This window comes from Stenella coeruleoalba (assembly GCF_951394435.1).
Source record: "Stenella coeruleoalba genome assembly, chromosome: 9".
Lineage (NCBI taxonomy): Eukaryota > Metazoa > Chordata > Mammalia > Artiodactyla > Delphinidae > Stenella > Stenella coeruleoalba.
In genome coordinates, this window is record NC_137155.1 from 14,825,566 (window position 1) to 14,840,575 (window position 15,010).

At 37.5% G+C, this 15,010-nt stretch overlaps 1 protein-coding gene across 5 annotated transcripts in view; it reads left to right on the forward strand.

Annotated features, from left to right (window-relative positions):
• The window catches only part of PNPLA8 (patatin like domain 8, phospholipase A2), a 134,657-nt gene extending 120,275 nt beyond the window's left edge, over nt 1-14,382 (forward strand). For 4 of the 5 annotated variants that reach the window (XM_079931837.1, XM_079931839.1, XM_079931836.1 and 1 more), the window contains exons 9-10: nt 5,315-5,510; nt 11,174-14,381. In XM_079931837.1, the coding sequence (XP_079787963.1) occupies nt 5,315-5,510; nt 11,174-11,448 (471 nt within the window). In that variant the 3' untranslated portion in view covers nt 11,449-14,381. Of the gene's footprint in view, nt 1-5,314; nt 5,511-11,173 lie in introns of all 5 variants that reach the window. The other variant, XM_079931840.1, reaches the window with a different exon arrangement.
• The last annotated feature ends 628 nt before the right edge of the window (nt 14,383-15,010 follow it).

The window sequence follows — 15,010 nt, forward strand, 5'->3', positions numbered from 1 at the left end:
TTGAAGTAAAATTGATAAAAAAAACTACACATACTTGATATATACAATCTGATGAGTTTGGTCATATGCATATCCCTTCTCTCTTATCTTTTTCCATCTCAACCTCCAAAATTAAATCATTTATTCACTGTCTTTGGAGAAAGATCCTGATAAATTAGCTTGCGCTGAAGGTTTTGATGGCAGATTCTAATATATTATTTCTTTTAGACTTTATTTACATTTTAAAAGGTTACGTTCAGAGCTCAGCATACATTAACATAAAATGAATTATGATATTTCATATAAACTTTCCAGATAAAGAGTGTTTTTAGCAGAAAGAGCCTGCCTAGCATTTTCTGTGCTAAATTATGCCTGTGCCAGACCACAACTAATAATTTTCATTATAACTGGACAAAAATGTAGTGAGTGCTTACTCAGTGCCAGGCCCTGTGTTAACCATAAAAAATATAAAGGTTTTTAATAATTGCTAGCATATTGTTTGTGTTTCCTGGATCTTACCCTCAAATAGCTCAAACCAGGAGAATACAAACAGAGTTACAGAATGAGATGATAAATTCAATAATAAAAATATGTACAGGGTTAAGAAGTAGTGTAAAAGATGTGATTTATTTTGTCAGGATTGGCTCTACAAAGAAGTCTTCTTCTGAGTTTATGTATAAAGAGTGAATAGTTGATTAGGATAGAAATAGGATGGGGAGGGGAGGTTGGGGAGTCATTGCTTAATGGTTGCAGATTCTGTTTGTGGTGATAAAAACGTTTTGGAAATAGATAGTGGTGATAATTGTAAAACATTCTGAATGTTATTAATGCCACTGACTTGTAACCTTAAAAAAGGTTAAAAGGACCAATTTTATATATATTTTAACATAATAAAAAACAAATTTTTTAAAAACCCTATAGGGAGTTCCCCGGTGGTTTAGTGGTTAAGATTTGGTGCTTTCATCGCCGTGGTCCAGGTTCAGTCCCTGGTTGGGGAACTGAGATCCTGCAAGCTGCGCAGCGTGGCCAAAAAAAAAAAGAGTTTCTTAAAAAATAAAATAAAAATATTAAACCCTAAAAAATAAGATGAGATGATCAAGAGGCATTCGTGTTGCCCAGTGGTTATTTTCTGGTATAAATTCTGATTTATGATTTGAAATGATTAAATATACATTAAAAGCAATAAAAAGTATCTAAATATTAGGCTATTAAGTACATGCCTGATGTACTGCAGTTAAAATACAATCGTGTGTGTACTTCTGAAAGATAAGCATCAATTTATTTAATAAGTATTTTTCAAGTCTGTTTTACCTCAGCACCTAGCATGAGCAGTGGCTGACAAACACCAAGTACACAGTAACTAACTGTGAGTATGAATACTGTAATGAATGGAAAGGCTTCAGGAGATCCCGTAGACATAACGTTAGCCTAAGGACTTGCTGACAGCAGAGGCGTCTGACGAGAGTAGGCTAACTAAACAGAGCTTAAGGAATGGTGTGCCTCACCACTGGACTAAAGTGAGTGCCAAAAATGTGAACTTCTGCACTTTTTTGATGGAAAGCAAGTAAAGTTTAGGAACAGGGATTTAATTTGAAGCATGGCTATTAAAACTATTGAAAACGTGGCAACTTTTGATGTGGGATTAATTTTACTATTATCAATTCTTGGTAAGCCTTGTTTGCCCCTTCTTTTCTCCCCTTTTTGTCTTCTCTAATCCTTCTTTATAGCTTTTATAATAATGAAGAAGTGTTTCATGTAAAATACCTAGATGAGAGAAAAACAAATACCTTAGGCTAACATATATATATATGTGTGTGTGTGTGTGTGTGTGTGTATATATATATATATATATATATATGGAATCTAAAAAAAAGGGTTCTGAAGAACCTAGGGGCAGGACAGGAATAATGATGCAGACGTAGAGAATGGACTTGAGGACGTGGGGAGGGGGAAGGGTAAGCTGGGGCGAAGTGAGAGAGTAGCATTGACATATACACACTATCAAACGTAAAACAGATAGCTAGTGGGAAGCAGCTGCATAGCACAGGGAGAGCAGCTCGGTGCTTTGTGACCACCTAGAGGGGTGGGATAGGGAGGGTGGGAGGGAGACACAAGAGGGAAGAGATATGGGGATATATGTATATGTATATGTATAGCTGATTCACTTTGTTATAAAGCAGAAACTAACACACCATTGTAAAGCAGTTACACTCCAATGAAGATGTTAAAAATAAATAAAATAATAGAAAATAAAATACCCAGATGATTAGAAGTTACACAGAGTATAAGTATAGAATTTAAGATAAAAATAATATAATAAAGAAATAACTTTTTTGCTAAATTAGAAATGAAATATGGGATGGGTATCATTCATATTAATTGAGAACAAAGGAAATAGTTGAAAGGATTAAATTAAAATTTGTACTTGGGAAAGCCTTTAGGAAATAACTTATTACTATCCACATTTAATGAGTCCAAGTAGATTTTTGCAGTTGAATAATACAAATGCCTAGCCAATTCATGACTTTCAACAGATACATAGATAGCTAAATTTAAAAATAGTTCCCTTCAACTGCTGAATGGATAAACAAACTGTGATACATCTGAATAATGAAATATTCCTCAGCAGTAAAAAGGAGTTAATTACTGACATACACAATGACACGGATGGATCTCACAAAGCATTATTCTAGGTGAAAGAACCCAGACCCCAAAACCACATACTGCATGATTCCGTTTATTTTGATAACAAGAGCTAATGTGTGATCTTGGAGAGTAGATAAAAGAATATTTTTTGAAGATAAGATTGAGAACTGAGTGTCCAAGGTGTTACAAAGATGTGAAGTCACATGGGGTAGTAAAAAGAATTTCCACCCCTTTCTACATGGGATAGATAGAAAGTCTGTGAGCCAGGTGCTGACTTAATTAGTTGACTGGGGAGGTTGCTAGGTGACAACAGTGATGCGGAAGTGGTGGCTTGGCTGAATAGCAGAGCCTTTAAAGAGCATGAATTTCCCAAGTGAATTAGGACTAATAATGGTCTGGAAGGGATGCTAAAACAAGTAAGACATCATCCCTCCTCCTAGCCACTGAGATATGAAAGAATCAACACCTCCTGGGAAATAATGTCAGGGAAGAGCTGTGTTTCTGCTTAGTCAAAGAAGAAAGGGGCTTCCCTGGTGGCGCAGTGGTTGGGAGTCCGCCTGCCGATGCAGGGGACGCGGGTTTGTGCCCCGGTCCGGGAGGATCCCCCATGCCGCGGAGTGGCTGGGCCCGTGGGCCATGGCCGCTAGCCTGCACATCCGGAGCCTGTGCTCCGCAGCGGGAGAGGCCACAGCAAGTGAGAGGCCTGTGTACCACAAAAAACAAAAAAAAAGAAGAAGAAGAGAGCACTTTCAGAAGTAGGTGAGACTACGTTGGGAGTTCTAACAATTCCACAGAGCACAGTGGAAGGGTTTAGGATGCGGGGAAGGAGTATTGGACTGTGTCAGTGGCCAGGAAGCTCAGAGAATTAAATGCCATTATAGTAACAAGGCAAGACACGTGGAGTTTCAAATGACATGTGAATTTAGTTCCTACTTGTTCTTTGAGGCAAGCGGGTGATCGGTTCCAGCAGGTATAGTCTCAGTTCATCTGCTGTCAAACTCAGCACACACAAGGATAGTGGTCCCCAAAACTATAGTCACTACATGCTTTTTGGCCTCTTTGAATTACTATAATAAAGGTGTCTTCATTTAAAATATGTACTGCATTACTGCATGACAATTTAAGGTTGTATTTCTCTTCCCATTCTTGCAGAAAGCATGTTTTTTCAAAATTCTTTTTTAATGTACTGGTACAGAATTCAGCATTGTCTTATCTTCCAGTAGAAATGGATTGTTTTCTACTAAGTATGTTAGGATTATTTCAGTTAGGTTCTTGCGGGAATAATGACTCTTGGACCATGTTTTGAAGAATAAGTGGGAGCTGAGCAAAGAAGGGGGCTGGGGAAGGAGAATTTTGAGTTGACAGCATGTGCAGAACCCTGAAGGCAAGAGAATGTGACTCCTTCTGAAAACTGCAAGTAATTCATGAATGGCCAGACCGTAGGATTACAAGATATTGAATTTCATGTAGCTTCAAAATACAAGTCTAGAATTAGTAGGTACAGGTTACAGGGAGGGAGATTTGGGCTCATTAGAAGGAATAATTTCTAACAGTTTATAGCTTTTCAAAATTGAATGGATATACTAATACCAAGTGAGGTTTATCCCAGGAATGTGAGACTAGTTAATATACTTTTTTTTTGAAACTTTTTTAAATTGAAGTATAGTTGATTTACAATGTCTTGTTAGTTTCAGGTATACAGCAAAGTGATTCAGTTATACATTTTTATATAAATCTATTCTTTTTCAGATTCTTTTCCCATATAGGTTATTACAGAATACTGAGTACAGTTCCTTGTGCTATACAGTACGTTCTTGTTGTTTATCTATTTTATATATAGTGGTGTGTATATGTTAATTCCAACCTCCTAATTTGTTCTTCCCCCCTCCCCTTTCCTCTTTGGTAACTGTAAGTTTGTTTTCTATGTCTGTGGGTCTATTTCTGTTTTGTCAATAAGTTCATTTGTATCTTTTTTTTTTAAGATTCCACATATAAGCAATATCATATGATATTTGTCTTTGGTTACATACTTTTATTCTGCTACATTCTTAGAGCACTCTATCAGCATATTTTACCCTTCCTGCCCTGTGGAGTCTTCGAAATCAATGCTTATTTTGAAGCATTGATAAATGCTTAGAACTATAAAGTTGCCTGCTTTGTTTAGGTTGTATCTGCAGTAAATGAATTTGGTACTTTGAAATTGTATTGTTAATAAAATTTCAACTTAAATTAATAAATTTGGTTATATTAGACTTGTGAAAGAACTGGTCTTGTTTGTTTGGTAGAACCACAATTCTTTTGTTAGATTTTATACAGAATCTGTATTAACCACTAAACAAGGATAAAAATCTTAAAAAACTAATTCAGTTCATTTCAGTAGTTTTGAGCAAAATATACAGAGCAATCCAAGAAGAAGTTCAGAGACTTTTGTAACAGGAAAGGAAAGTTTAGTAAAGCCAGTGAGGCCAGTGAGTTTTCACATGACTTCTTTTGCACCTGTAGTATATAAAATAAATTCACTTGAAAGGAATCTCTTGTTTTTAAATAATTTGTTCAGTTTATTACATAGTTCAGCTTTCCTGGTGAGTAAATTTCAAACTGTCGAAAATATAATTTGTTTTCATATTTGTAAAAGAGAATTTCACTTTGAAGAGTTCTGTCCTGTATTTGCTTGACTTATGTTTTGCAGGATGGAGGTTTGCTCCTGAATAACCCTTCAGCGTTAGCAATACACGAGTGTAAATGTCTTTGGCCAGACGTCCCATTAGAGTGCATAGTATCCTTGGGCACTGGACGTTATGAGAGTGACGTGAGAAACACCGCGACACACACGAGCCTGAAAACCAAACTGTCTAACGTTATCAACAGTGCTACAGACACAGAAGGTTAGTCTGTTTATTTGCTGCCTTAACGTACTTCTAGAATTCGGTTTCTGATAGAATATGCTGATGCTCGCTGCAAAGAGTATGTTGTTATGTCTCTGTCGTAGGCTTAGGAAGCACATGGGAGCAGGTGTTTGTCGTTTCTCTTTCTCGTCACTCATTTCTTCCCAGTAACCCTGCAGTAGTGATTTCTCCGTGTGGGAGCTAGAGCTACCTTGGCCTCCTTACAGCTGGAGAAGTAGCTGAAGCAGGAATAGCACAAAGGCTTGGTTGGAGACTCTTAAGAATCAGGGAAAAGGAAAGGTGTCAGGTTGGTTTAGATAAACACATGGTAACAGGGAGAGAATCAGAGTACTTATGGAATTTCGATTATTTAGTAATGTGGCGGCAAACTGGAATAAGTCCATACTTCCACTCTGGCTGCCTCTGTAATCTAGTCTTCATATAAAGGCCCAAGTGGTCCTTTTAAAATCTAAATTAAATCACATCTTTACCCGGCTCAAAACCATCTACGCTTCCCACCACAGAACAAAATCCAAAAGCCTCATTCACTGAAATTCACCAGGCCCTGGAAGGACCTGGCCTTTGAATGCGTCTTCCCCCTCTCTCAGGACGTGTCTCCTGTATAAAGTGTGTCCAGCTACGCTATAACTCTTGCTGTTTCTCAGACTTGCTAGGAAGGCTCCTGCCTCAGGGAATTGTTGTCTTCTCTTTGTAAGGCCTTCCCCCAGATACATGCTTGATTCCCACCCTCACTTCATTCAGGTCTCTGTTGAGGTATCACTTCCCCAGAGAGCCTTTTCTGATCACTTTCTAAACCCGTCACCATCTCACTCACTGTAACCCCTTATCCTGCTTCTTTCTTTCTTTTTTTTCCTTCTTAGAGCATTTATCTCATTATGGATGTATTGGTTTAGCCAAAAAGTTCATTCGGGTTTTCCAGTAAGGCGGTACGAAAAACCCGAACAAACTTTTTGGCCAACCCAATATATTACATGTTTGCTTGTTGAATTGCTTATGGTCTCTGTAGCCCACCAGGATGTAAGCAGGAACTTCTCCTGTTCACTGTGTGGACTGCAATGCCTGGCACATAGTAGGCAGTCAGTACTTGTTGACTTTCTAGTTTGGGCCTTGAGGTCTAGATCTCCTTATTTTACTATATTATTTTTCAGTCCTATGTGAAATCTGTTATTAAATTTGTAAAAGTTATTGTTCACAGTTAACAGCCCCTTGCTTCTGAATCTCATTCTTTCTATATTGTCATGTTAGTGACTGAGTCATTAGCCTACATGAGGCTCTTAAACTCCCCACTAAGGATGTTTATCTATTAAATGATAACCCAAGAAAAGGTGACATTCTGGATTTTTCACTATCTGAAATTTTGTCAAATTAATAAAATATTCTTACTGTAAGCAGTCTTAGAAAAAAATGGCTTTGATCACCCAGTCTCATAATACTTACATGTATACCTTGTGCAAACCATGTGATGGGCTCATTTGAAATTTTCAGGAAATATGAAATGCTGCTTTCATTCACTTGCATTCTAGTTAATGAAGAATTAAGAGTGAAACATATGTAATTGCTGATACTAGATGGTTATCGATGTGTAGAAACAACAGTGTCATTTGGTTCTGTCTAATATATTATCAGTTGCCGAATAAATGGTGAATAGATGTAGACGGTTAAGCCTATGAGAAAACTAAACTAGACTGCTGTAGACAATTTACAAGAAGCAAATTAGACTCGATATGGGTCTTAAAAGATAGTTAGGGTCTGGACATTTGAAAAGAGGATTCAGACTTCAACTTCTGGCCATGATGGAATAATAGGAGCCATATATTTCCTCCTACCTTAAATCATTAGAAAACTGTACAGAGCAATGGTTTTCAGACGTTAGATGACAGATGGCAAGGCCACTGATTCCTGAGAGAGGGAAAATAAATGAAGTAATCACATGATTGCCCAGCTTGTTTCTAGGTGATAGCATGAGGAGTGGGGAACTCAAGCAGGACAGTCCCAGGCTCTCAGAAAACAGCGTTTGGGATGCAAAGAGGCCAAGGAAATTAGAATTTGTGGGCAAAATACTACAGAGAAGGCAGCTTCATAGAGAGAGTGCTCTAGAGCTATGCAGAGGAGTCCCCTTGAGTACTGATCTGTGTTGTGTGCAAGCATGTGAGGAAACTACCCAAGGCAGATTACCCCAGAAAGGATTAAATAGAACAACGCTTGGGGCTCACACGGGACCAGGCAGCTCAGATTTCCATCACCTAAATTAGAAAGACCTTGTAATGTGTGGGATGTGCAGTGGAGTCCTCAGAAGGGTATGGTCTCAGTAGTGACATCAGATTAGTTCTAGACTGAAGGGTGCTCTGGGTCCACCCTAACACAGCTTCAAAGCAATTCTCAAAAAGATCAAATTGAGTTCCAGTTAACAGCATCCACTGTTGGGATAAAAGCCAGCAATATTTAAAGGAATGCAACAAATTCCAGCACACAAAAATATAAGATTCACAATGTTTGGCATGCAATTAAAAAATTACCAGGCATACAGAGAAGCATGAAAAGATACATTTAACCAGGAGAAAATCCGATCAGTGAGAACAGACCTAGATATGAAACATGAGAGAATTGGCAGACAGAGGATGTTACAACAGCTATTCTAAGTATACTCCATGTTCAGTGAGATAGAGGAAGATTTGAACATGATGAGGAGAGAAATGGATGATATAGAAAGGACCCAAATCAAATCTGTAGAAGTGAAAAATGTAATAATGTGTGAAATGAAAAATACAGTTGATAAGATTAATAGCAATTCTGTACAAAAACATGGAGAAAAGAGAAGAATAAATACTTACCAGCTCATTTCCTAAAGCCAGCATTACCCTGACACCTAAACCTGGCAAAAACATTATTAAAAATATTAAAATACCAATCAATATTCCCTGTTAATACATATGCAGAAGTCCTTAAAATATACTAATAAATTGAATTCAGCAGTATATAAAAAGGAGAATACAGCATAATCCAATAGGGTCCATCTCAGGAGTATGGGTTTGGCTTAACATTCCAAAAAATCAATATAATTCACTGTATGAACAGACAAAAAGAAGGAAAAATTTATGATAATCTCAACAGATGCAGAAAGGGCATTTAGTAAAGTTCATCAACTATTCATGAGAAAAACTTTCAGCAGATTAGGAACAGGAGGGAACTTCCTCAGTCTGATAAAGGGCCTCTATGAAAAAGCTAGAGGTGGCATCGTGTTTAGTGGTGAAAGACCAAATCCTTTCTACTTAAGATGAGGAGCAGAGTAAGATGTTTCTCCTCGCTTCCAGCTAGTGTTGTACCGGAGGTCCTTTTCTGTGCAGTAAGGCAAGAAAAGGAAATAAAAGGCATATAGATTAGAAATGAAAAGTAAATATTTACAGACAACCTAGTCGTCTATGCTGACAATTCTAAGGAATCTATAAAAATCTACTAGAACTAATAAGTGAGTTTAGCAAAGTTGAAGAATATAAGGTCAATAAAAATCAATTGTATTTCTGCATACTAGCAATGAACAATTAGAAATTGAAATTAAATATATACACAGATATCATTTATAATAGCATCAAAATATTAAATACTTAAGAAACTATTTAACAAATTATATGCAAGACCTGAGCAGGAGAAACTACAAAACACTACTACAGAGAGAAATTAAAGAAGGCCTAAATAAATCGATATATCAGTACCGTGCTCATGAATTGAAAATCTCGGTATTGTTATGGTGGCAGACCACAGATTGATCTATGGACTTCATGCAACTGCTATATAAATGAAAACGGACTTTTTCTGGAGTAGGGATTAACAAGATGACTATAAAATCTATATGAATATGGGAAGGACCTAGAATAACCAAAACAATTTTGAAAAAAAAAAAATTGGAGGACTTAGACCCCCTGATTTCAAGACTATAAAACTACAGTAAGCAACGGTGGTATTTGCATAAAGACAGACAGAAGATCAGTGATACCTAATAGTACAGAAATTGATCCAGACATGTATGCTCAAAAGATTTTTGACAAAGGTAATTCAATGAGGAAAGGATAATCTTTTCAACAAATAGTACTGCGACAGTTAGATAACTGTATTTTAAAAATTGAACCTTGACCCTTCACATCATACACAGAACCTAACTGGAAATGGATCACAGACCTAAATACAAGAGTTAAAACTGCAAATCATCTAGAATACCCTGGAGAAAATCTTAATAACCTTGGGTTAAGTAAAGAGTCTTTGATAGGACACAATAAATGTGGACATAACAGGAAAAACAGATAAATTAGACTTCATCAAGTTATAATTTTGTTCTTCAAAAGACACTTTTAATAAAATGAAGACAAGCTATAGACTGAAATAAAATATTAGTAAAATATGTTTGATCCATCTTCAGAACCAAATGTATAATCAGATGCAATATATATAGAAAATGCTTACATTGTATAATATAAGGAATATACAGAGATGAAAACAAAAATTCAGTGGGGAAAAAAATGGCCAAGCGTTTATTTGAACAGACGCTTCACTGAAGAAGATGTACAGTTGACTAAGAAGTACATGGAAGACTTTTCAACATTATTAGTCCTTAGGGAAATGAAAATTAAAACCACAAGATCCCAGTACACATCCTCTAAAATGATTAAAATTAAGACCGACAGTACTAAGTCTTGGCAAAGATGTGGAACAGTGGGAACTAAGATATCCTGGTGGTTGGCGTGCAGAATGGTGCAACCATTTGGAAAACAGTGGTGTGGTTCTTAATAAGATAAATAAACTTTTACCATATGAATGAGAAATATCATCTCTGAGTATTTACCCAAAAGAAATGGAACCATATATCTACAAAATGATTTAGGATTATTTCTAATAGCTAAAAACAGAAGAGAACCAGACCGGAGAGAACAAATTGTGTTATATCCATACAGTGGATTACTACTTAGCGATAAAAAGGAAGGAACTACTGATCCATGCTGCAACATGTAATTCAGAAGCATTTTGCTGGGTAAAAGAAGCTAACCAGACCCAGAAGCGCTATATATATTTATGATTCTGTTTATATGAAATTCTAGAAAAGGCAAAGGGTAAGGGAGGACCAACCATAAAAAGGCATGAAGAAGCTTTTGGGATGACAGAAAATGTTCTATGTCATGATTGTTGCGGTGGTAACAGTGTATGTATTTGTCAAAACCCGTCAATTTAGACACTTAAAATCGGCAAATCTTATTGTATGTAAATTGTACCTCAATAAAGATGATCTCAAGAAATTAAAAAACATGTACTCCCATAAAAATTATTTATAAAAAAAGAAATTAAAAAACAAAAAAGGAAGGTTGGAAAGGCATTTCAGCAGTGGCTAACAGTATGACCGAAAACAGAGAAGAGAGTCCTGAAGCAGGGGTCCTAATTTATCAGAATTATATGGCGTATTTTGGGAGATGAATTTCATTTCATAGTTATATTCAATATTATGGATTCTTTACTCCTGCTGTTATTTAGCTGGAGTGTGGAAGTAAGCGAGGCTTTGTAATTTGCCTAAAATTGGATAATTGTAAATAACGTAAAATTAGATCATTGCAGAATAACTCGATTTTTTAATTCACCCTATCCTCTGTTTGTTTTAACAGAAGTCCACGTAATGCTTGATGGTCTGTTACCTCCTGACACCTATTTTAGATTTAATCCTGTTATTTGTGAAAACATACCTCTAGATGAAAGTCGAAATGAAAAGCTGGATCAGCTGCAGTTGGAGGGGTTGAAGTACATAGAAAGAAATGAAGAAAAAATGAAAAAACTTGCAAAAATATTAAGTCAAGAAAAAACAACTCTGCAGAAAATTAATGATTGGATAAAACTAAAAACTGACATGTATGAAGGCCTTCCGTTCTTTTCAAAATTGTGATGAGTGTGTGCACAGTTAGCCTCCTAACTGAAGGCCTGTTCAGAAGATCCACAGAGTTCAATAAGGAATTGTGGGGTTCAGCATGACTACCTTTGAAATGCTTAGAATTCTGGGGAATCCTGAAAAGACAGTGTTCGGACCAGCTTGCACAGTACAGAGAGGTTGTGCGTGGTTACAGAATTCATCTGGGAATTAGGTTTTTATGATGTTAATAATTAACCACGTGTTAGGAATCTTACTGTGCCCGTTGGTTTTAGTACATATTGGTGTTGTATTGTTTGATGTTTGAAAATTTATTAATATATGTGCCAAACAAGGACTGAAAGCTGTCATATTATACTTGGTATTTTTACTTTAGTCACCATATTCAAGTTAAATTTATTTGATCATTGATTTTCTTTCATGTGGAAAGCTAATTTCTTCTTAAAATAATTCATCTCTTTAAACATCACTTAGGTTTTCACTAGCTACATTCTGCATTCCAAATGTTGCTTTCTACTATTGTCATATCATCTAAACAGATAGAGAAAAAATGGGATTCTCTCTATCAGAGGACTTATACATTTGAAATATGAAAGAGCTAGATACAGTTTTCTATTCCAAATGTGTTTATTTCAACATCGTTTGGTTCCGAAAGATAGGTGAAGTTCCAATCAACCACTTATTCCCCCTGAAATTTCAAGGTAATGCTGTATGTTAACTTTTCTAGCTCTAGCTTAGCATTCGCTGTTATGAAAGTAATTATTTGAATTTACTGAGAAAATGTCCCATCATTAACAAAAATAAGCTATTGAAATAATCTATGTTAAAAGGCTAATGTCATTTTTAAATTATTTATTGTTCATAATGTAGCCCTTCTTCTCTTTGTAGCATTTGAATATACCTGTCAACAGTATGCTTTAAAAAAATGTCAGGCTTGTTTTACCTTAACTCTTTTAACCATCTGGACTTCACAGAGGTTAACAACATATACACCAACCCGAATCATTGTTTATGCTAATCAGATTCATCCTTGTTGTGTTATCTATCTGCCATGTAAATCTTTCACCATGTTTAGATTTGTGAAGAGAAATGAAAAAAGGTGAGTGTCCTTTGCTTTGTACATGTAAACTAGAGCTAAACCCCTTACGGGGATTGTCATATTGTGTCTTTGCAACACTGATGCAAAGAGGCAGTGAGGCATGGTTCACAGATGCTGGGGGAGCTGAGTGTCTGGGTGCAGCTCGGGCTCCAATGCAGAGCCCTTCTCTTTGTGACCTGGAGGAGGGTGGACAGCCTCTCTGGCCTTCAGATATTTTATTTGTAAAATGAGAAGAGCTGCCTCTGAAATTTTATTTCCTCTTAACGGCAACTGAAAAGTAAATTCTGCAAATGTACAAGCAAAAGATAGGAAGAAGTGTGAAAATGAATTTTCAGTCCTACACAGGTAAAATATCTGCTCTTTTCAAAGAAGCAAAGAATTGTCTGTTTTAAAAAGAAAATGTAATAAATTATCCAACTTATCAGTTATTTTAAACATAGAAAATAAAAATTATTTTGTAGCTCAGTCCTTTTGGGGTGTTTCAGTTCTTATTTCTGTAATAAATGCTGTGGTGGTAATATTTCAGTTCTGTTCTTGCTGCTGATGTTATTGTTTATTAAAAATAGCACCGGGACTTCCCTGGTGGTGCAGTGGTTAAGAATCCACCTGCCAACACAGGGGACATGGGTTCGAGCCCTGGTCCGGGAAGATCCCACATGCTGCGGAGCAACTAAGCCCATGAGCCGCAACTACTGAGCCTGCGCTCTAGAGCCCGTGAGCCACAACTACTGAGCCCGAGCACCACAGCTACTGAAGCCTGTGCGCCTAGAGCCTGTGCTCCGCAACAAGAGAAGCCACCGCGATGAGAAGCCCGCTCACGGCGACGAACGGCAGCCCCCGCTCGCCACAACTAGAGAAAGCCCACGCGCAGCAACAAAGACACAACACAGCCAAAATTAAAAATAAATAAATAAAATAAAATGTATTTAAAAGAAAAAAAAAGCACCTCGGGACTTCCCCAGCAGTCCAGTGGTTAAGACTGCACTTCCACTGCGGGGGGCACAGGTTTGATCCCTGGTCGGGGAACTAAGATCCTGCATGCCGTGTGGCGTGGCAAAAAAAAAAAAAAAAAAAAGAATTTGAAAAATAGTACCTCAGATAAGAGTTGTCCCTAGAGGCATATTGGCTGGATGGGGTTTCTGCTAGGGATTTCTCCTAGGGAGTGGAGAGAGCCTGGCCTGGGTTGTAATTACACTCTGTACCTCTTCCTCTCCCACACCACATTTTATCCAGGAGAAAGTAGATGTCAAAGGAATCTTCTGAGAAGGAAGGAAGTCACAAAACGTGAGCATGCAGTCTGAGGGGATAGGGTGCCCCCCAGCAGTTGCTGACAGCTGCCTCCCCTTTTCACTTAGGGTAAGGTTGCTAATGACTGAAGGGCTGGGACCCCTAAAGTTCCATGCTCAAAATATTACCTAACCTGCTATACTCCAGAAATAATTCTAGTTACAGTTTTAAATATTTCACAGGTATCAGTGCTAGTAATGTGACTAAAAACATCAATTTGTAACATCCAAATTACAGTTTTTAGACACAGTGTAAGTAACTATGAAAGTACCAGTGATTTCTAAAGATAGTGTAAAATAGTCCTTTCAGACCACAAATACTGCATATTCATATACAACTAGAACAACTTGTACGTGTAAGAAAAATGCAAATAATTGGAAATCAGAATATTTCTGGATATTCATTGTAATAAAGCAAATTTCAAGTACAATAAAGTATCACAAGTATGTAAGTTGCGTTCTTGTCCAAACCTGATGCAGTTCGTCTGTTTTACAGTTGCTTGGCTGATTATTTCCCTCTTGAACAGCACAAGGTACGAGTGTACTCTGGCCATAGCTTTTTTCTTAAACCACACAGTATGGCACGTAACTATGTTCCCATGTCCCTGTCCCTGTCTCTGTAGCTTTTTTCACTCTAACAAAGGTACACCCAGTTGGGTGGTGCACCCATTTTCAATTATTCTTGTCCCCATTTGTACTTGAAACTGATTATCTGGAGAACTGTGTAATTCACCTGAGATAACCTTCACTTAACAGTGAGGCCAGTGCTTTCCTTTGTCCAAAAGCAGAGTGGATTTCTTTTCAGGAAAGAAGAGAAGTAAAAGAATACTCTTCTGGGGGCTTCCCTGGTGGCGCAGTGGTTGGGAGTCTGCCTGCTAATGCAGGGGACACGGGTTCGAGCCCTGGTCTGGGAGGATCCCGCATGACGCGGAGCAGCTGGGCCCGTGAGCCACAACTGCTGAGCCTGCGCATCTGGAGCCTGTGGTCCGCAACAAGAGAGGCCGCGATACTGAGAGGCCCGCGCACCGCGGTGAAGAGTGGCCCCCGCTTGCCACAACTAGAGAAAGCCCTCGCACAGAAACGAAGACCCAACACAGCAAAAATTAATTAATTAATAAACTCCTACCCCCAGCATCTTCTTTAAAAAAAAAAAATACTCTTCCGAAAGATGAAGACTCACTACCAAGTAGGTTAT